A 21,175-nucleotide genomic window follows, 5' to 3' on the forward strand; every position below is an offset into this window, starting at 1 on the left:
TGGCAGCTGTGTGACCTTCTGTCTTTGCAGGCACATGGCATTCTCCCTATGTGTCTCCACTTCTTATAAGGACACCAGTCATATTTAATTAAGGTCCCTCCCTACACAAGCGGACCTCATCTTAACCAATCAATCGGCAATGACTATTTCCAAATAAGCTTATACTCTGAGGTTAAGGGAGTAGAACTTTAACATATACTTTCTTTTTGGGGAGACACAATTTCAACCTCTCTATAGGAATGTACATATTGCCTTTTGAGACAATTCGAATTTCCAAATAAAAGCCCACTTAAAATGTATGATATCAACACCTCTAGAATTTTAATTTTACATATTCAGTTTTTACATTCAGTTTGAGCTCTCCCTGGTTCTTTTTTTTTTTTCGTCTTTTTGCCTTTTCTAGGGCCACTCCCTCGGCATATGGAGGTTCCCAGGTTAGGAGTCTAATTGGAGGTGTAGCCGCCGGCCTACACCGCAGCCATAGCAATGCCAGATCTGAACCGCGTCTTTGACCTACACCACAGCTCACAGCAACGCTGGATCCTTAACCCAATGAGCAAGGCCAGGGATCGAACCCTCAACCTCATGGTTCCTAGTCGGATTCGTTAACCACTGTGCCACGAGGGGAACTCCCCTGAGCTCTCCCTGGTTTTTGGTATGACTCCTTTTTCACTGAGTAACATTTTTGGATTCTGTTGTATGACTCCAGATCTTGTGTAAACCTTCTGTTTTAGCCAGGTTTTGTCATTGCTCAGGCAGGGGAGAGAGAAGGAGCCATTCTGTTACTGACAGGTCCAGAGGTCCCCACTTGGCCTTCCTTGCCACCAGGGGGAGGGCATCCTCTCTACTGCTGGGAGAAGGTGGCAATTCTGGCTTCCCGTGTTGGTCTCCACTGAGGTGACGGCTGGGCAGTGGTGAAAGTCCTGACCCTCCCTAGGCTCCTGTAACACCCACTCCCGTGGGGAGGGGAGGAGTGGCCAATACATTGCTTTCTACTTGGCCTCTGGGAAACCACACTGGTGGGGGTGATGGAGTCCCACATTACTGCTTTGTGAGGGTGGAAGGTAGGCTCCCTCCTTGGTCTTTTCTTGCATGGGTGGGAGGGGGGCTATATTTTTGTGTGTGTGGTATTTGGAGAAGGGCAGTTATTTTTATTATTATTATTTGTCTTTTTAGCGCCACATCCACTGCATATGGAAGTTCCCAGCCTAGGGGTTGAAACAGAGCTAGAGCTGCCAGCCACAGCCATGGCAACAGGGGATCCAAGCGGCATCTGCAACCTACTAAGAAGCTTGCAGCAATGCGGGATCCTTAACCCACTGAGCGAGGCCAGGGATCAAACCCGCAACCTCAGGGATACTAGTCGGGTTCTCAATATGCTAAGCTATGATGGAACTCCTGATTACTGTTTAAAAGCTTTCCATCCTGCTAGGGTGCTCCTTAACTTGTTCTTTGACTGGAGATAGACAGTGGGTTTTCACTGAGGCTATTTTTTTGTCGGCACCATTGGGATTTCTGGCAACAGAGGCATTCTGTTGCCAGAGTATTCAGTTCCAATTTGGGACGAGTGAGGCAAAAAGACCATCCAGGGAGCTCACTCCTGTGTCGTTCTGCAAGTCCTGAGGTCACCAGCCAGTCTGACTTCTTCTGTTCACCTTCAGAGTCTTCTTAGGTTTGATTCATATACAATGTCCAGGGCTTTTCATTGGGGGAGGAGCAGGGAAGAATGCATCTACTCCCTTTTCCCAGAGCAGAATGGGATTGGCATTTACATCTTAATTTTGAATTATGAGCCTTTATTTGTTAGGGAAATCAATCTGTACTTTGTTCCCCTGTGAACCATCTTATACCATGTTTTTACATTTACTACATTGACCGTTTGCAATTTTGTCTACTTTCTACCATTAGAACATGCTGTTATCACCTTTCCTTTTTAACCTTTTGTCATTTACCTTCCTCATTATTTTGTTCTTATGATTGCTAAACTTTCTAATTTCTATTAATCTAAAAAGTACTGTTAAACATTTTTTCTTTAATTTCTTTCACTCTGCAGTGTTATTTATTTTCTTTTTCTCAAATGTACCCTTAGAGCTTTATCTTCAAAATGGCCTCATCATGGTGTCATTTCGTTTAGCAGTTTCTATATGGCAGTCGGGGAGAGAGCTATGGAGAAAGCACCCATCAAGTCCAAGGTGATTAGATGCTTTTCCTCCCTTCTGTCTGACCCTGAGGATCACCTGACTTTCCTTCTTTTCACTGTGGGTTCTCAATCAGATCTCAGTCTAGGTAACATTAGAGGTGCACAAATTGAAGTGGGGTGCCTTATGCTTGACCTCGTGGAACTGCTTTCACTGAGATCCACTGTGATGCAATTCTCCACCTTTCAGCAAAGGACATCACAAGAAATAGGTCCCCGAAGCCACATCCATATTTGCTTTAGAGTCATTGCTGCGGTCATTCTCTACTAGAGCTACTGTGCTACTCAGGTGTACCTCATGTGAGGCCACATGAGAAAACTATTATTATGAACTGAGGACCAAGAAGACTTTTGTATCTGTAAAGAATTAGAATGGAACAGGACATCATCAAAGTGTTTCCCTTTTTGTTCCGTCCACCTGGAAGTGCCAATAAAATTTGCAGCTCCATTGTAGTAACTGGCAAATATACTGCTACATGTATAACTGTGTTTAAATAATCCTAGCTTTCTACTTCATTTGGATTTTCCTCTGTTCTTATTTTGGCCTGTTCATAATATTTTTTGCATTATTGAATGTTTCCTTACAAATAGGTTGACTTCTTTTAGAAGGAAAGTGCAATGAAAATAGATTTAACAATTAGTAAAATAATCTTTAAGTAATTCCAGTCTTCTAGGAGGTTCCTAAGGTTTGAAATAGATTATTATAATTTATTGTCTGTAAATTATAGAGGCTTTAGATACAAAGTTTAAATGTTAAAGACATACAAACACACCTTAAATAAGGCTAGCCAGTGGGTGAATTATGTCAGTAATCAAGGTATCCTGGACTCCACTTCCTGGTCTTCCTTTTATAAAATATTGTTGCCTCTTTTACTTATCAACTTAGCATCTATCTACAGTCTTATCCTTTTCTCATTCTCTGTGGTGCCTTTATTGTATTAACTATTCAAAACTAATACTTACTTATTTGTCAACATTCGATAGTCTGCCACTTTAGTGGACAAATCAAGTATTTGATCCAAAATTTCTGCACATATTGAATAATGCTTTTTGTAACGAGCTTGCACTCTTTCCGCAGCAATCTGCTCATGCATTTCCTTCTCTCTGAGAGCTTGTTCTTCATAATCAATCTTGGCTTGTTTGGCCAAAGCCTAAGAAGGCAAAGACATATTTTTAAGTCACCATCACTGTGCAATGATTCAAGTAAAAAACAATGTCATCATTTCAATAGCAAAAAAAAAAAAAAAAATTCTAAAAAGGATGAAATCTCCTCTATAGCAGGAATAAAAATAAATCATGAGAGAGTACTTTCTCCTGAATACATTAAGTACAGAATATGATGACAAAGACAGTATTGAAAACACCAGCAAAACACAGTACAGAGAAAAGTGTACTCTCCGGATGTACAATAAATTGGATCTTAAGTATTTAAAAATAAGTCCTAAGTTCTAGGCTCACAGAGAACCAGGTAAGCTTGTGCAGGACCCAAGACGCTCCTTTGTGCCCATTTGCAGAAGCCTTAACCCGACACACCTGCTCTGGCCCCCGCCCTTTGTCTTTTAGTGGGAGACTACTGATTTATACTTAGGAAATTGTTTGCAGAGTCCCCAAGTATTCTGGCTTAAGCCTATCACACATTTGCCAGCAAATGTTAAATGTGTTTAGACAACAAAACCTTCTGCTGTTAGGGCCTTAAGAAGTGGGTAACATCCATTCTGCAGAAAGGAAGGAAATACTGAAACAGTTTGGCATCACCATCTGCCTGGTTTGCACTATTATTTTGTTTAGGGAATGCTTTCTTCGTGCAAAGTGCAAAGGTCAAACTCAGCATGGCCAAATGTCTCTTTTCAAATAGTTGTGCCAGCTCCTTGAAAATTCTATCCTGGGTGAACATGCTCCAGAAACAAGACTTGCCTCCTGGAATTTACCAGCAAGGGTAAAATGGAGGTCACCTTGGGTCTGGAGGAGTTGTGGTCAAATACAAGCCTCAGCCTGTCAAGAAGTCAAGTACTTGCTGCGGTGCCTCCTTGGCCCAATCGGAGCCTCCCTATGTCTCCACTGCCTCAATATGAAGCGAGGATAGTGAAGACTTGGCATTAACAGAAAAACTGTCAGAGAGAATCCCTCTTATCATGAAACTATTCACTAGTGACTAAATGAACGATGCCGGGCTGCTAGCGTCCACTGAACTGAGCGGAAGGTCCATTTCTTCTGTTACTTTTTTTTTTTTTTTAATTTTGTTTTCTTTGTGCTGCAAGGGGAGTTAGGCTGAGTGACTTCTAAGGTCAATACTGTACTTTTGGCTGGTTCAGGATTATACAATTATTGTATTGTTTTGGAGGCCCTGTTTTCATGCACAAAGTATAGAGTTTAAATACAGTGCTTTATGGCTTGCTTCTTAAAGTGTGAAGAGTTCAGAGGGAAGAGGAATCTAAAGAGTAGAAGCAGTTAGAGGAGAATTTACATAAAACATAGGATGGGTTTGGGGCCTGGGTTTACCAGAGTTCCTGTAAAGCATGTGGGGATATTTAGGATGCGATGAAATCAACACCTTGAAGTGAGCCTTGACTTGCAGATGCAGGAATATAGCAGCCTTCTCCCTGCTCTTCACACCAGGACCTTCTTCTCTCTTTCTAGCCATTCAGGCTGCTACTTCTACCCACTCTGTGCCCCCTGCTAAACCCACCACAATTTCCGGTCCCATTACAGCAAAGTGAGTTGCAGCCCTAAATAAAGAAAGAAAGAAAAAGGAAAAAGGAAGTCTGTGGGAGGCAGTAAATCTCAGCGGTGATGAGCCTGGACTCTGGAGTCTGAGTGCCGCTGTGTTTCCGGCTACACCACCGACAAGCTGTGTGACTCTGAGCTTTCCGAGTTTCATTTTCCTGACATGTCAGATGTAGAAAAGGAAGGACACGGTCCACTGCAAGTGGCCGTTATAAACATGCATGTAAGCATCACAGCCCCGTGCTGGACTCAAAGTGAATGCTCACCAATTCCTTACTGCAACGAATTATTGCTAATAATAGTAGGTGGCAGTGAAATTTTGAAACTGGGAACTGTTTTAATGAATATAGAATAGATGTCCAATTGCTCTCAAAGATCAGCAGGTTTAACCTAAAAACAAAACAAAAACTCCAGATGGGGAAAAACACTAAGTTCTCTCTCTCTCTTTCTCCTTCCTGTCCCTCCCCTCCTCTTCCTCTCTCTTTCTTTCAATGTACCAGACATTGGCCCAAGCCCTGGGGAAACAGCGATGGGCAGAAGCAAACACAGCCCTGGTCCTCAGGGGCCTTACACCCGGAGGGAGAGGTGGTCAAAAAAGCACACAAATACAGGTATAGTTACACACCCCGACAAGAGTCACTAGGAAGAGACGGGGCATGGGTGTGACACAATAGGAGGCTGGACTGGACCTAGACGAGGAGTGGCATGGGCATGGTATGGGCAGGAGCTCTGCAGGATGGGTGTCACCTGGGGCAAGGCATGCGGGAAGAAGCCAAAGGCGGGAAAAATGACTTGTTCGGGGATGTGAGAGCAGAATAGTGTGGCCAGAGTCAAGGGGATGGAAGGGACAGTTTATGAGCAGAGATCTGGAAGCCAGGGATGGGTTTCTGAGTAAGAGGGCAGTGATCAAATCTGAGACTCTGGCTGCAGAGTGGAGAATGGTTGGGGAGACGAGAGTAGGGTGGACATTTTGGATAAGTTATATAGATATAGATAGATATGGATATGGATATGGATATAGATAGATGTCTACCTTTCCCCTTTCATCATTTTAACAGCTAGACAGAAGCCCTCGTTCCCTCCTGCTTCAGGGACTTTCTGCAGGATGCAAAAGCAGAAACTAGTGGAGGCTCCTGCTTCACATTAAAAGGCTAAATTCAAAGGCAAATTGGCCCAGGTCACTTAAAAACAGAAGGGAAGGTTTGACCAAAGAGGAAGAGATGGGCAGCCCACTCACTAGCAGCTCGTGGGGAGCAGCAAAGCCGCAAAGGGGGCATACAGGGACGGATGACAAAGGCGGGACTTGTGCCACAGACGGAGTGTGTGGCTGGAAGCTGGGCTGCCTGATGCCTGGAGTGTCTCCCTGATGACTTGGGTCTATGAACTGGGCCCCCAGCGGCTGGGGGGAGAGGTGGGCTATCAGAGATCAGCACAGGTTGATTTAAAAGACAAAGAACGTTAGGTGCTTGCACACCGCACCTGTGGTTGCCACTAAAAATGGATGAAGGAGACCAAAGCGGCAGTGGTAGCAGAGACTAGGTGGTGGTTAGACATGGAGAAAAATGGACAAACTGAAGAGCTATTTAGTACATGAAACTGATAGAACTTTGTGATGTTTTGCATCTGGAGGAACGAGGGTAAAGCTGGCATCAAGTGGACGCTGAGGTTTTGGACAAGTCCAGCTGAATACATGGTGATGCCATTTGTTGAAATACAGAAAGTTGAGAAAGTCCAGTTTATTCATAAGGGTTTTAAATCTGGCTTAACATGTTGAATTTATACTTTCTCTGAGATCTAGGAGCAGCGATATCAAGACGGCAGTTGAACGTATGGATCCACACTCAGAGGCAGAGTCATAAGCATTTGAGATGCCCAGCTCTTGCAGTAATTACATCCCCCTGGTTGTAGGTAAGACGGTTTTCTGAGGAAATAACATAGAGGAGAAGAGAAGGAGCCCTAGGACTAAGCTTTAAGGAACCCTGACATTAAATGCTTTGGTGTTTGAGGAAAATAAGCCTACAAAGAAGGCGGAGAAGGAGCAGCCAGGGGAGGAGGAAACCAGGAGAGTCTTTTCCACAGCAGAACTCAGCAGAAAGCAGCAAGCCAATACTGTTAATATTAATAATAATATGAAATATTATTCTTAGCTTGTGAGGATCATGGACAAACCTTAAAAATCTCAATTAATTTAAGATTACTTCTAGAATGTTCTCCCTTCTCCCAGCACAAGCAATAATCAAAGCTACAAGAATAATAACAATGAAAAATTCACAGCAATTTAAAAAATGTCTTTCTTTAAAAAAAATAAAGCAGCAGAATCACAATGCTGTAGGTAGTAAGATTTATTTATTTGGCGCCTACTTAGGCACCAGCCACTCCTGCTGGAGGAGGTGATACATTCAAATTGAAACCAAGCCTCCTCGAAGGAAGAGGTGGGGGGGATGCTGGAGAAGCTGATCCCTCAGCTTTGAGAAAAGGTAATCATATAAGAGGCAGGGATGCATTTTTTTTCAGGGACTTCGGAGCCTCACAACTCTGGCCTCTGAAGCTCTAGCGGATGGAGCGTCCCAATCTCTGAAGTCAGCGCGAGCCCAGCTGAAGCAAGAACAGGTCGTGTTTCTGATCACAGTGAGACCAGTCCTACTGTAGAGACCAGTGCCCTGCTATTCTGCACTGAATTAACCGGATTTGCAAAGCAAACATATTTAGCAAGTAGGCACTTATTTCTACTGTAGGCAAATGCCACTCAGTCCACTCCAAGTTTACTCTTGTAAAAAAGGAGGGGTGAAACAATTATTCAGCTAATTCAGCTCTTGAGGACACTTGAGATCCTGCTGCTCAAATCCATGGGGTTTGGCTCCCTGTCCTACTCCTAACGTTTCGGCTATGTCTGTTCTGCGAAGGTAAAAGCACCATTTTCCAGACTCTGGAGATGACAGTACTTTCCAAATGACATTTTCTGAAAATTGCATAATTTTAGCAAAAGCTGTATTTCATTTTCTGGACTATCACAGTGGAAACTATGAAGCTGATAAATAAAGCATTGCCTTGCTATTTGCTGTAAGCTTTTCTCTTCTCCTCAGCCTGGTTTTATGAATTTTTTATGACAGTAAAGACAGGCCATCTAAAATGCCACTCACATGAGTTTTATATTTCTTCAATCAAACCTGGACTAATGGATTGAATAAATTTGAAACAACCCCAATAGGAAATAGACAAGGACTGATCCCTATACATCCCATGATAAAACAAATGTATTGTGGTGAAGGGACATATATAAAGATAAGGGAAAATGTTAATGTATTAAATAATTAAAAGATTGGTTATTTTGATCTTTAGAACCATAAGAGGCCCAGACACAATGATGTTATGGTGGCCCAGAGAGCATACCTGGCCCCACATCTTGTCTTCTAGAAATAGAATGACCACAGTACTCTAGATAAATGGCTTATTCTAGTTCTAAGGAAGGAATAATACAATATGGGCCAGGGAAATGTTGTTTTATCAGAAAGCAAGGAATTGCTTACTAAAGACTAATGGTGTCTAATTAAAAGGGGGAAGCTTAAAATTCTTCTCACTATTCACCTAGAACACTATTCTCCGAGTCACCTAGAATAAGGAACACCAATAACATTCCAGGAAACTTAGTGGACTTAAAAGAAAAGTCTTTTATGCATCTAGAAAAAAGAGTAATGACTCAAGGAAACAAAAATTAGATTACCATTAATCTTTCTTAGAGCAACACTTTATACCTGAGGAAAGTAGAATAATGTAATTAAGATGTTCCAGGAAAGAACATGTGAACTCAGTATTTTCCATACAGCAAACCAAATATAAAAGGTACATGCTTTTCTCAATGTACAAGCATTCAGGGAATATTGTTTCCATGGGTCCTTCTTGAGGAATATACTGGAGAGTTTCAGATACACAAAGCCAGAGATGTGGACCTAAGGACTAGCGGTGAAAATTAAATGTGTGTAGAATCAAGACAAAAGGGAGAGGGTACAGTATGCAGACGCTACGCGCATTGTCAGGACAGTTGCTCAAAAGTAGAGGCCATGAAGGATCACACAAAAAATTAACGCGTTAAATGCTTGGCAACAAAATGCAGCCTTGCTTACCCTGACTTGGTAGAAAGGATCAAAAGTAACCTTAGAAAGATTTTTAAGGGAGGTCTTGTTTACCGCTTCTCGATCGAGAGCATCCTGGAAATCTTTGAGCCGTCTTTCCTCATACTGTTTTTCTCTGAAAATTCTGTTTTGCCATAGAACTTCCTTTTCATGACGGACATGCATGAGCTGCACGGCGATCCTGCGCTCCTGCTGGGACTGCCGCATCAGCCGGCTGACCAGCTGCTCCTCCCGATAGGCCTCCTGGAAACACCAGCAGAGCCAAGTCTTCGTTAGGGCAACAGATACCCACATTCCCCACCCAGCTAAGAAGCCTTTACATCAATCATGTGTAAAAGGCATAGTATTCACCAGCATCAATTTCTGCCACTTGATTTAAATTTGAACACAGCAGAAATCAAGCTATAGAAACGAAAACTTCAAAAAGGTGTTGTAATTCTGATATCCAGAAGCATAGGGTCTTGCAAATCAGTTTTTCAAAGTGAATTATCACTTCCTTTAAAATAGGACCAAATATAAACTGGGCAATTGTGTTCAAGGTTTTATAAACAAAGGGTGTAATTCTCAATTTATAAGCATGTTTTCAGGATTTGGAATTGTGCTATATGTCCTCTTAACATAAACACTAGCTGTAAAAACATGTGGGTGTTGTCTGGCTGAAGCCAGCAGATCTAATCAGTTCCCAGTGGGGGCATCTCAATACCCAGGTGATAGAATGGGGAGCTTGGAGAAGAGGCTAAAGAAAAGTGCCCTCCTGCTTATCTTAAAAAACAGAGCAACTATAATCTGAGAGAGAAATGAGATGCCTTCTCTTGGCTTCCCTGGATATTTTAAGAGAACAGAATGGGAATCAGTAAGTAAACAATGGAAGAAGCGTTAAACTGGGGGATGAGGGGCCCTGGCCACTGCAGCCCTAGTTGCACCATTAATTGCCTGTGTGGCTGTGGGCAAGCGATTTGCTTTTGCCCGGCCGATCTCTGGACAGGTGAAATGAGGGGTTTAGGTGGAAGAGGATCTCCAAGACATCGTCAGCCTCTCTCACTCTGTCTAAACAGAGACATCATGTGGAAGGAGGGGGTATTAAAGTTCTCAAGAGGAAGACTTGGAGGAATTTGTAAACGTTAAGAGTCGTCCATTTAACACTCCCCAATCCAATTGCTTAGGAAGAAAATGTGGCATCATTAGCGATACTGTTTCAGATTATGGGAGAAACACTGTAAATATATTTTCAGAATCAAGACACAATAACAATAGTGCTCTGTGGTAAAGGCCAAAACCTGAACCTGGGAATTAGATGAAAATGTGGATGAAATAACAGTTCAATTGAAAATAGACATGAAATTTTTTCTGTTAGTAACATATATCAGATAAAAAATAAAATCATAAACAACTTCAAAAGATATGTCTCATCTAGTTATAACAGTCTCGAGGCTTTAATGTTAATCATTTGTTTCCTCTGAGATCCAGTAACAGAGGTGAAGCCGAATGTAAAAGTGGCCACAAGTCCTTTGGTTTTCTTCACCCACAGCCTTGCAATGCTACCCTGCAGATATTCCCAACAAAAGCAATATAATCTATTTCTCCACTCCTTAAATATGGGTATGGGGGGGACCTGTGACCTGAATTGACCAATGGGATTGTAGCCAAAACAAAACACTTTGGGTCTGACTTTCTTAATTCTCTTGTGACCTTTGCCACTGCCACATTTTCTGCTCAGCTAGAAAATGAAAAACTGTAGAGAGGCAGAGACACCAGCCTTCTCAGCCAGAGTTGATGAAATTCTCGCCTCATCTGGCTTCAGCCGACTCACCAACTGACCTAGACACCTGCGGGAAGCCAGGTGGGACCAGCAAAAGGCACAGAGCTGAGCCCAGCCCAAACGGTTTACCATATTTTGGGGTGCTTTGGGATACACAAGGCACAGTCACAACCATATTTTTTAAAAGTACAGCCTTGATTTACCATTCCAACTGAGTTCTATATTTAGTATGGGGTATATTCTACATTTGGCTGTGTTTATACAGCAAGGCAATCTGGCTGCTGAGATTAGAGCCGGTCGTTCTTATCCTTATGAAGAAATGGACAAGTAGGATATGTTTTGGTGAGTGCTTAGATGACAACACATTGTGATTAAATAGGAAAAGAAAAGGAAATTACAGTGGAATGGCTGAGTCAGTACTATGTTTATGAAGTTTCAGTATGAAGAACCATCAAGTGTATTAAGGCCCGCACCCGCAAGTTTAGTGGAAAAAATATTTATGTTTTTGTTCCATTGTACAACAATTTCATGTTTAGAAATAGACTTTTCCCCAAAGTTTTATTAGAATTTAGGATCTATTTTCTCAGAGAAAGAAAAATATGTTATGGTTAGGTGCTCAGGGCAGCCTACAGATGTCTGTTTAACCCATAATATAGATGAAATAAAATAGAAATGATGAATATATGCACTGAATAAAACAGAAAATAATAGAAGTTACAGTTCTCTTTTAATTATATTTAATCTTATTTGGGAAAGACTTACACAGATACATAATCCCAAACATGCTCAATGTGATCGCCAAGACCTCTGCCTCGCCCATGAGTTGGAGCTAAGAGCTTACTCTGGTCTATACCACTGCTTAATTCTCCAAAGATGCCCAAGCAGCTCTCCTGGAAGAACAGGGCACTGCAGGAATGACCTGGAATCTTCAAGCATCTTTTAGTTAAAAGACAGGGGAGGGGCCTGTTGTCCGAATGCCAGTTCCAAGGACATGATCCAGAAAAGATTCTGGGAAGGTAGAGATACTTGGAGCAAATCCCAAGAACTAGCCAAGATGCTGGCCAAAGGATCACAGTACCAGTTGGGAGCCAAAAATGAGTTGGCAGTCTGAAAATCTCCATTGAAATGCCTATGGAATACTTGAAACTCAGCAAGCCCTAAACTAAACTTATTAACTCCCCTTTCAGACCTGGTCCTCCCCTGTATTTCCCTATCTCCGTTGATGACCCTATAAACCCATGACTCTGTGACCTAAAATGTCAGGGCCATCCTAAGTTCATTCCTCTTGTCACTCCTAATACAACTCTTGAAAGAGTAGTCTATTTTGCCTCCTATTTTTATTTTTCTTTTTATGGCCAGGGATTGAACCTGCATCCTCACAGAGACCACATTGGGTCCTTAACTCGTTGAGCCACAATGGGAACTCCCTATCTATGTTTTTAAAGCACTGCCTGCCTACTCCATTCTGTCTCCACTGACACTACCCCTCCACGGCACATCAGCCTCTTACCAGGCCTTCCCCCCAACCCCTCTCCAATCCTCTGAGAATATGAAAGTGATCTTTCTAACTTTATATCTCATCATTTCATCCACATAGTACATTTCTTTATGGATAATTAGGCAAGACAGCAACCTGAGCCCAGGTCTCTGGGTCTCTCTTCACAAGCCCAACTAAAACAAGGGTCTAGAAACTCCAGGAGGAAACCATGGCAACCTGGAAGCAAGAGCAGACATTATGAGGCATTTCTGATAGATCCGGCACAAATGGCACCAGAATAAGAATATCCAGCAGTGACATGAGATGATGTTATGCTCCTGAAAAGCAGCAGGTACTGAGGGAAGCAGAGGAAATCCTTGCCCCGACGAAGCCCATTTTCCCTTTGGAGGAGAGGAGGATGGACGGAAAAGCAACCCTGTGGCACATTCCACCTCTGTGGAGCAGGGGCCCTTGGGGTCTGCAGCACAGGGAGGTGGGGACACTCCATTTAATGGGAAGGAGGCATCTGGAGAAGAGGTCCCTTTGCTCAGGGCCCCAGGCTGGTTCCAGGGATGGCAGTGTTCCAGACACAGAGAAAAAGCAGCACAGAGATAGTGTTCCCTTGCTGGAAATAGCCAGAGCATTGACTCCCTTTAATGGTCCTTAGGATGCTGGATCCCTGAACAGATCTCCAGCTAGAGCCTAAAAAATTGAAGCTACGAGCATCTTGGTGGAAAGTGAGGAAAGCCGGAAAGAATTCATTCACTCTATTTTCTGGGTACATATCAGGCCTGGAGTATAAGCAGAAAAATAGAAAGAAAAAGCCTAGCAGCCAACACACATGGATGTTTTGTAATATAAATGGAAGGATGTTCAAAAGTCCATTGCTAGTTAAGGCAACTTGAAATAGACAGTTACTTTAAAATCTACCTTTTAATCATCTAAGTTTCATAATTTGTCATTCTTCTAATTAAAAGAGTGACTCTCAAGCTGACTGAGTAAGGAGACATGTGAATCTGAAGAAAGAAATAGCCTTTGGGCACAAAGAAGTGACAGTTATTCTTTGATTTTTCACTAAGAAAGGAGTGACCCCAGGATAAACAGTTTCACTTCTTCATGCTTATAGGAAGCCTGGATTTCCCTTCGGTTCACAGAACCACCAGTACAACTATCACCAGATTTTAGTTTCTTTAGCAAATGTTTTATGTAGATTTTTTCTGAGTGCATTTGCTATTTTGATGTGAGAATGTGACATTGCTTCAGAGTAGCGCATAATCCATACATAAGATACACATATGTGCATATAAAAGACTACATTTTATACAAATCTTCCAGCACTATTATTTAACCGACAACTAAGTATCTTACCTCTTGGGCTTCATGGGCTATTAACTGGTCCATTAAGAGTCTCCTCCGTCTTTTCTCCCTCTGCTCTCGTGCAAAAGCATCTTCTTCGAGGCGCTTTTGGATTTTTTTAATGTATTCATCATCCGAATAAGTGTTTAACAAATCAGTAGTTGTCTGGCCTGCTGCATCTAAAGAAGTCTTGGATGCACTAAAGACAATAGTTTTTATTTAGATTTAAAAAAATAACTCAATCATAGGCCACTACCTGTGACTGTGGAGGGAGACCTCAGGAGATGGCTCCCTTGTGTGCTCTGTTCATTTATTGACACAAGCATTAAAGCAAATGTTGGAACTTCAGTGTGAGACCCTGCTTAACAATGAATTCCATTCGCCTCACCCCATTTCTGGACTGTGTGAGGTCTTCAGCAAAGCCTTCTTTCTAAGCTCAGTGCCTACTTGTGCTTTTACTTCTCATGACCTTCACTCTGCCCTAGGCCCAGAGATACTGCTTTTTTCTCCCTCTTCTTCCTGCTGGCTCTTGGCCTCCTACCTCCTCTGCTTTGAGTCAAGACTAGGGCAATACTGATAACCCAGGTGTCAGGGAGGGGCATCCACTACAAAATTCAGCCAGGTACACTCATGCCAGGACCCTGAGAGGACATCTATGGATGGATCTGTCCACTACAGCTCTTCCCTCACCCGTGTGTGTACAAGTTGCTCAGTGAACTCCCAGGAACTTCCCAATTCCTCAGGGCAGCGGCCCAGCTCTTGCTGGAAGCCCAGCAGTGGAAAGTTGACTTGCTCACCATGCCAAGCACAGGTTTGATCTAGCCTCTCACCCAAGCCCTGGAGACCCAAGTGAGATCTACCTCAGGGTTTGTGTCCTACCTCGTGTCCAAAACAAAAGGATCAGGAAGAGCAGGGGGCCTCACCAACAGAAAGCAAACACACTCAACCTAGACACATGGTAGCTCAGTACAGAATTTATAGATTCATTCAAAAGTTGTCTTTCACAGTAAAAGATACATTTTATGTATATAAGGATCAAATAATCAGTTCTCACCTGCATGCTCTTTAAAAAGCAAACAGAATACAATGGCGTAAGATATGGAGCCTGATAATGTGAGAAAAAAGAATGTGTACGTGTATGTGTAACTGGGTCACTATGCTGTACGGTATAAAATTGACAGAACACTGTAAACCAGCTATAATGGAAAAAAAAGTCTATATATATATATATATATATATATATATAAAAGATATGTCATGATGCTACTTGCCAAGAAACAATGAATTTTAATATTATGCATAATTATGTTTAATGGCATTATAATTACTGATATTTTCAGTTTAAAATATAACTTACAATCTTATTCAAAAGACAAGGACACATTATTATGGAATGCAGGGATTAAGTAGTCATCAATTCTCAGGTAGATGGAAGTACTTATAAAAGCATTGCTAATTCATGTTCAATGGAGTAATAATCACAAGTGCTTTTTTTTAAATCTGAGGCTACGCAGTTTCATTAAATCAGAGATCCAAGTAATATACACAGTTGAATTAAAAGTCTTAAGTTACAATTAGTTCTGTTTAATAATCACATATTTACAGTGCAGGTCACATCGTATTATAGTTCACTATTGGTGGATGTGCTGCTTCCAGCTGAACTCTGAGCTCATAAGAAAAGTATCCCATTTTACTCTTTGGTTATACTGTGCCTCATAGTTCTGACATGCAGCTGATGTTTGCTAACTTTCACATGACATCCTATGAAGCACTATAAAAGTGTAATATAATTTTTAAAGTCACACAATGAAATTTTGGTTATCTCATCAGCAGGAGTCCAATCTTCCATGGCATTCTGTTATCAAGAGTCATGGAGCAGAAATTGTGTAACTAAAAAAGCCTCAGTAAGGTCAAAAACAAAGCAGGTTGAACCCTATTTATTTGTTAAGACTTAGTACAATTAAGTATTTGGGAAAATTGTGTGGCATAACTTTTTGAGATTCTTCATCAAGATTCTTACTATGTTTTTACTGAAATGTGTTGTTTAAAAGAGTTTGCCTTGGATTGAGCATGGGTTAAAAAATAGCTTTCTCAACACTATATTGATGCTGCCAACAAAATACTTAAGACATTGCTTCTCCTTTGTTTATCAGTCAGTTCATCCAACCTTTCATACAGATACCCATCTGCTGTCTTAGGCCAATTAAGGCCTGAAGAAAGCAACATGATACTAACCTGAATAAATATTCATTCTACAAGATGTGGGTTTCTTGAGGACAATAATTCTGTTTTCATTATATCTGTTTACTTGCCAAGCCTCCACAGAATTAATATTTGTACATGTATTAATTATTAGTGCTAGGAGCAGCCTAAGGTAAATCTATGAATTGAAATGTCAAATAACATTAGCCAACAGCCTCAGCTAAAGAAATAAAAAGTAAATGGCATTTATTATTTGTCTTAAAAATGAAGAAATAGTACATGTGGGGGAAAAAGCAGCAATGGTTGTTCTTGCATTGCTCTTGCTGAGACATCATTCCATTCTTTCACAAAAGAAAAAAGACTTTGAGGTGACATCTTTGAGAAAATGTCTTAGGAGCGGGCTGTGAAAGAGGCAGATGCAGAAATTTCTCCTAAGCTTAACCTAAGAGACGATTCTAATGCTTTCTGGCATCGAGTAGTATGAAGTTCCTTGAAAAGCCCAGAATATGCTTGGTTGTAAATTAAGAATTCAGAATGATTAATAACAAGGACTAAGAGAGCCATACTCTATTACAGCTTTTTTTTTTTTTTTTTTTTCCCTTTAAAAGTTAGCTCTAGGGAGTTCCCGTTGGTGCAGCAGTAAGAATCCAACCAGGAACCATGCGGTTTTGGGTTCAATCCCTGGCCTCACTCAGTGGATTAAGGATCCGGTGTTGCTGTGAACTACGGTGTAGGATGCAGATGTGGCTTGGATCCCGAGTTGCTATGGCTATGGAGTAGGTGGCAGCTACAGCTTCGATTCGACCCCTACCCTGGAAACCTCCATATGCCACAGGTACGGCCCTAAAAAGACAAAAAAGACTTAAAAAAAAAAAAGTTAGCTCTAGACTATTGCTTTCCAACATTTTTTTATTTGGGTCCCTCAGAAGATATACTCTCTATAAAGTACACTGGAAGGGATTTGGAGTCCCAGATGGGGCTGCTCACAGCCAGAGGTGACTGGTCCAGGGACTCCAGCTGTCCCAGGGCCTATCCTGCTACTCTGAGAAGAGAGGATTCTCAATCTTGCGGGCCCCCCAATGGTAAATCTCTGGCAAGACCAAGAAGCTTCTGCAGAGAAAGGACCTGCCACGGACACTGATGTTTCCCTCCTTTTCTCTCAAAACAGAGCTTAGTTTCACACAGGAAAACTGCTAAAGACTACAATTCCTAGCCTCCCATTCTGCTAGGTGAGGCCAGGTGACTGAATTCTGGCCAATAGGGTATAAGCTGAAATGTTACATGGGACTTCTGGGAAGGCTTGCCTGGAGAGCTAGTTCAGATTGGAGATAGTCACTTTTTGCCTATCCTCCTTCTTGATGTTGGAACATGGGCCAAATGGCCAGAGCCCCAGAAGCTATCTTGTATTGTGAATGTGACCTTGAGGTCAAAGACCACAATCAGGACAGTGGAGCTAAAGGGATGATCTTGGAATAGCAACACACATTCTGGCTGATGTTCTGATTTCTGTTGTGGGAGAGAGAGGTAAATGTCCATCTCATTTAGCCCATTCTTGTTTTGGGTTTTCTAAGCTAACTAATAGAAAGGCTTAGGTTCAGGTTGGGTTGGGAAGGCAACGAGGATCAGATTGAATGTTTGTACAGGGAGGATATTTAAAACATTTATCCACTGACATGGCAAGGACACTAATACAAATGGATGCTGGTGCAAGGACTGGAAGGGTGCTGCTGTTCTTGGTGTTAATTCTGGTTGCTGAAGTGCGTGGAACACAAGGGGTCCCAGGAAAGGGGCTGGCTGTGCAGCTACAAGAATACCATGCACTAAAAATATCAAAGTAGTTCATTATTTCCAGACAGTCCTTCTAGTGGACACCATCTGCTTATTACTCCAGCACATGTGGCTGGTGAGATGAGTGAAAGAGTGGGAGTGGTTTTTATGGGACAAGGTCAGGGCAGGTGTGCTGGGGTTCAGGTGGCAGTTGCATGGGTGAGTAGTGTTGGACGGTGGTTATTTCAGGAGTTGAGGAAGCACTGATAAATGTGAGCCAGGCTCAGAGTAGGGCAACTGGGGGCCCTGCAGGGGTGGGAGGAAAGGCAGTTCATGTATGTATTGTTCGTTCTGCTTCATTTTCCTTTCACACCTGCCTTCTTAACCATTTCTAGTTTTCTTATTCCTCCTCATTTGACTCTGCTCCCTTGCCTCAAATATGTTAATATGGAGCTGAAGTACATAATATGTGTCTATCTTCTTTAATAGTGATTTCATATTTTATAAAACATAAATGAATAGAGTTTGGATAGTTTCCCTGAAAAATGCAAGTTGCTCCTTCGCATATATATAGCCCCTAATCAATTGTTTTCTGTGATTCAATGACCCCTAATAGAAAACAAGAGGGGAGAAAATCTTTATCTTTAGGGAAAGGAGGCCCATTAATTTATCAGGCACTTTTTGTAAAGGACTCACTGAACTGCCTTAGTGACATTCAGTCAACAAACTCATCCCACAAGGATGAGGATGCAACATGGGAGAAACTAAACTAGAGTCTAATAAAGGATTAATTGTGACAAATATAAGTTAACCATAACAGAATGTTTAAAATATATGTGTGAACTTAGAAGAGGAAGTATAGCATAGAAAAAAATTAATTAACCTCACATCTCAAAATAGCAATTAATCCTCTTGCCTTAAACAATTAAAACTTGTTAATGAATGATTCATCTGAATTTTAGCTCATTTATCTTCCTTATTATATTCTCTTATTGAAGATTCTACAGGTGAAAACATCTTTGGAAGAGCTATTTCAGGCAAACTATTTCTAAATAGTCAAAAGTTAAGTAGACCAGAATGCAGTTTTATGATTATTAAAGTAATTTGCAACCCACCTTTCTTTTGCCTGGAGATCCTTTTTTATTAAAGCTTCAAACTTCTTAATCTCATTGGCCACATCCTTTAAAGAAAATTCATTATCAGTTTTTTACCTCTAAAGAACTTTAAAAATTTTCATTGACCACATTCATTCAAATTTATAAAGTGACACACATTGCTAACTCAAGCTGATTAGGAGACAGGGGCAGAAAAGCAGCATTCTAGAATATTTTTCTGTTTTGACTTGTTACTTTCAGACTAGGCTAAATATACCTAAAATAAGTTGAAAACTGCCTGACCTGAACCATTCAGTTCACAATTCTAACTCTGATAGTACATCAAAGGGCATTTAATGAGAATCAAGATTATCAAAGAGCCAGGACATGCATTTTTAACTATAATTCTCTTAAAGGAGAATAAGCATTTGTTTAGATATAAATATTTCTTTTAAAATTAAATTGGGTGTTTGAAACATTTCTTGTTGCACCTTATTTATGCTATGAATTTGCTCCCTGAAAATTAATTTTAGCTGATCCTCTGCCTACTGCAAATCCTAATTAATAGACTTTAATCAAACCAGGGAAACATAAGAATTAAATACTTTTATTAAAATGGGGTCAGAAAAAAGCCTCTGTGGGTAGTATTTTTTAGAATCTAACTAAAGGATTTTTTTTTTTTTAACTTCTGCACCAACAGCATATGGAAGTTCCTGGCTAGGGGTTGAATCAGAGCTGCATCTGAGGCCTATGTTGCAACTTGTGGCAATGCCAGATCCTCAAACCCACTGAGTGAGGCCAAGGATGGAACCCACATCCTCACAGAGACAACACTGGGTTCTTAACCCACTGAGCCACAATAGGAACTCTGGAATTTTTAATACTAAAAAAAGAAATTGTGAATTAATAAAAATATAATGGATTTTTTAAAATCAAAGAGACCTGTCACTCTCAGCATTGGGAACTTGGGTAATACTTGTCAGTTTTCTGAGTCTAAGTTATCTACCAAATGGGGAAAATAATGCCTTACTTAGAGAGTTATCTATAAATTAAAGATAATATGAATTGCCCAACCCACAGGCTGACATGTAACAGAAGATCAATAAATGGTAGATATTAATCTTTTTTCTTAAGTCACAGGAGAGAATATCACTAACAATCATTGCATCACTATGCAGCATAGATTGCAAGAACTAGTATCAAAATGTAGTACTGCTCCCTTGTGATATATAATCAGATTGCATCTACTGGAATGATGGACAGTTGGTACTATCTAGTAAAATACCACCAGTGTAGGTATTTTAAATTAAGATATACTGATAGCAAGCAAATCAATGAACATTTCTAGGATGCCTAGAAAGATAGTGCGGCATGGTGAGGAGGAATTGAATAGAAGCAAAGAGTGGGAATGGCACATACATGGTATGGGTACCTGGACTGGCCCCTACCATGCCCATGGGTGTCATGACCCATCATGACAGCACCCACTCTGCCTTAGCTTGTCAGTGACCACAGAATCCATCACAGGAGTTCACACAGATACTGTCATTTAATGGGAATTTTCCATCCTTGTCTTAAAGCTGTATTCTCTGTTTCTAAACAATATAAAATGGATTTGATACGCAAACAGTGGAAGAGTTTTGAATAAGAAGGGACAACATCAGAGATAAGCTGAAAAGGAAGTAGGAAGTTTGGGGAAGTCCCTCTATATGTTTTAGGAAAATAGCATCCTTTCATTAAGATAAACACAACACAGTAGGTAGTAAAGGATTATTACTTACCTCTGCCTCTTTTTTCTTTTTCATCATTTTTTGGGCATCGAGTGCTTTCAGAGTACGATTTGATGCAGGCTTAGGAATCTGTATGATGGCTGCTTGGATTTGGGCCATTATTTCATTTTGTCGTCTTCTGCTCAAGCGTTGCTGAATATCCCATATACGTTAGTTTAGTTATTCAGTTTGTCAAATAATACACAATGTTATATACTCACAGGTACACATATACGCAAATTTTCCATTGAAATTTTCCAAATTCAGCCATTAACCAATGGATTAGATGTGTTACAACTGTGTAACATTAGGAAGGAGGTACCAATATAACTTAATTTGAAAAGTATGATATTAAGACAATTTTGGAATCCTGAAATTAGGCCAATCAAATGTGTGTCTTTTCATTCCAGGTGGTGACACAAAAAGGATAATAAAGGTGTCCCCAGTACAAAGAAGAGTGTGATTCTTTCCTAGTTCCAACTTCATGACCTGCCCAATAATGGGAAGAGAAAACTCTGTCTCTGAAGATGGTCTGAAGAAAAAATTCAATCTAGGACATGATCTCTAGGAGGAATCCCAGGGAACCCAATAGAAATGACAAGCTCTCCCCAAACTCAGTTACAGTTACAACAATGAGTTCAGAGGCTACCTCAAATCTTGGATTAACACTATTGTTACCATTATTGGATCATCTCTTCTC

At 41.0% G+C, this 21,175-nt stretch overlaps 1 protein-coding gene across 2 annotated transcripts in view; it reads right to left on the reverse strand.

The window, feature by feature from the left end:
- SPEF2 (sperm flagellar 2) overlaps positions 1-21,175 on the reverse strand; it is a 174,072-nt gene that overhangs the window by 129,915 nt on the left and 22,982 nt on the right. For both annotated transcript variants that reach the window (XM_047767236.1, XM_047767225.1), the window contains exons 5-9: positions 20,488-20,628; positions 18,728-18,792; positions 13,656-13,842; positions 9,106-9,294; positions 3,161-3,348 (exon numbers count right to left, since the gene is read on the reverse strand). In XM_047767236.1, the coding sequence (XP_047623192.1) occupies positions 3,161-3,348; positions 9,106-9,294; positions 13,656-13,842; positions 18,728-18,792; positions 20,488-20,628 (770 nt within the window). The remainder of the gene's footprint in view (positions 1-3,160; positions 3,349-9,105; positions 9,295-13,655; positions 13,843-18,727; positions 18,793-20,487; positions 20,629-21,175) is intronic.

This window comes from Phacochoerus africanus, chromosome 1, assembly GCF_016906955.1.
Source record: "Phacochoerus africanus isolate WHEZ1 chromosome 1, ROS_Pafr_v1, whole genome shotgun sequence".
In the NCBI taxonomy this organism is placed as follows: domain Eukaryota; kingdom Metazoa; phylum Chordata; class Mammalia; order Artiodactyla; family Suidae; genus Phacochoerus; species Phacochoerus africanus.